A 1,863-nucleotide genomic window follows, 5' to 3' on the forward strand; every position below is an offset into this window, starting at 1 on the left:
AAGGTGGCGCCTCCTCCGCCGGCTCCAAAGCCTTGCAAGACCGTGACCACGAGTGGCGCCAAAGCCGGAGGGGGCAAGGGCGCTGGTAGCCGCCTGTCATGGCCCGAAAGCGAGGGCAAGCCCAGGGTCAAGGGGTCAAAGAGCAGCGCGGGAACTGGAGCCTCTGCCTCCGCCGCGTCTGCCACCGCCGCCGGAGGAGGGGGCGCTGCCGCCGCGACCTCTGGTGGGGTCGGGGTTGGGCCAGGAGCCCGCGCAAAGCTGTCTCCTCGGAAAGGCAAGAGTAAGACCCTGGACAACAGCGATTTACACCCGGGACCACCCGCCGGCTCTCCTCCTCCGCTCACAGTCCCAGCACTTCCAGCTGCAGCCTCTGCCGCCGCCGCCGCCGCCTCGGTGCAGCTCCCCGGGCCTGCACCTCCCATCACTCTGGAACCTCCGGCTCCGGGGCTGAAACGGGGCCGGGAGGGGGGCCGAGCATCCACTCGTGACCGAAAAATGCTCAAGTTTATCAGCGGCATCTTTACCAAGAGCACAGGGGGACCACCTGGCTCCGGGCCCCCTCCCGCAACCCCGAGCCTGTCTTCCGGCACTGGGTCCCGGGAGCTACTGGGCGCAGAGCTCCGCGCCTCCCCTAGTGAGTAGGGTCCGGGCCTACAGACAGGGAAGGGAGGGCACCTGGGAATGGTCAGCCTGAGGTGGGAGCGGTGGGCAGGATGGAGTCAGGGAAGCTTCTCTTGTGGGTAGGGGTATGAATCTGTCGAGATCAGGGGCAAAAAGTAGAAGATCCTGAAGGGTGGCGAGAAGTCACCCCAACTGAGGCACGGGCCAGAGACCAGTTGGTATGGGAGGGACTCAGAGAGCCTTAGGCCATTCTGGGGAAAAGAGTGATGTGTAGGCAATTGCTCATTGAGAGGCCCAAGTACCGCACTTCCAGCCAGGGCACGGAGACATCGACAGGACTTTGCCGTGTCCAGAGGGACACTGGAGGACCATGTGTGCGTGTGTGCGCGCACGTGCTGCAGAGGCCGCAGTTACCCCTGAACCCTTGGGGCAGGTGGCATGCAGGACGGTGACCTTGCAGGCAGCTCCTGCCCTGGGGCGCAGGTCCTGCCCAGGATGGAGAGCAGGCTAGTGAGGCAGTAGGGGGCGGGAGGGTGCCTGCAGCTTTGGGTGCAGAGAAGACGGAGTGGGCGGTCGGCTGTGCGTGGGGGATGGAGCTCCGAATATTTCCATGTAAAGTGGAAGGGGGTGGATAGGAAGCCTCACTTCCCCACGGCCCACCCCCACCCCTGAGCAGCGCTGAGACACGCTGGGGGGACGGGGGGCGCTGGCCCTGAGTGAGTCAGGGGGTGGAACTGCCGCAAAGACAATTTTTACCCCTGAAAGGAATATGGGGAAGGGTTTTGCTTTCCACCTCCCACCAGGGTGTCTTTTTTTTTTTTTTTCTGGAGGAGAGAGGCGGAGGACTCAGTTGGTTCGGCTCGCACTCCCTGGAGAGGGGGCGGGTCCCGGGGCGGAGGCGGCCCCCGGGGTTTGGCTCCGGAGCGGGTGGGAGCAGATGGGTCCGGATCCCAGAGTTCCCGCCGCAGCTGCGGCGCCCCGGGAACGTCCGGCCGGTGTCAGGCGCGGGGGCTGAACCGGGAGGGCGGAGGGCGGAAGGAGCATCCTTCTCGCCGCCACACCCCCACACCGGGTAGCATCTTGGGGCTGGGGAGTGAAGCCCTTCCTCACAGTTCTTTGGGAGGCCGCTCTCGTGGAGAGTGTGGGAGAGGGAAGCAAAGGAAAATCCAAACTCCATCCTTGGGGCTGTGGGGACAACGCAGGGTCACCGTGGTGCAGTTGACCTTGAAGAGGGGAGCGAGA

General features: G+C 64.8%; 1 protein-coding gene across 1 annotated transcript in view; it reads left to right on the forward strand.

The window, feature by feature from the left end:
* Positions 1-1,863, forward strand: part of AGAP2 (ArfGAP with GTPase domain, ankyrin repeat and PH domain 2) — a 17,347-nt gene that overhangs the window by 4,393 nt on the left and 11,091 nt on the right. The window contains exons 2-3 of the mRNA XM_045289026.1: positions 4-634; positions 1,055-1,131. Coding sequence (XP_045144961.1) covers positions 4-634; positions 1,055-1,131 — 708 coding nt within the window. The remainder of the gene's footprint in view (positions 1-3; positions 635-1,054; positions 1,132-1,863) is intronic.

This window comes from Echinops telfairi, unplaced genomic scaffold (genome assembly GCF_000313985.2).
Source record: "Echinops telfairi isolate 266 unplaced genomic scaffold, ASM31398v2 ScPeMD7_2;HRSCAF=8, whole genome shotgun sequence".
NCBI classification, from domain to species: domain Eukaryota; kingdom Metazoa; phylum Chordata; class Mammalia; order Afrosoricida; family Tenrecidae; genus Echinops; species Echinops telfairi.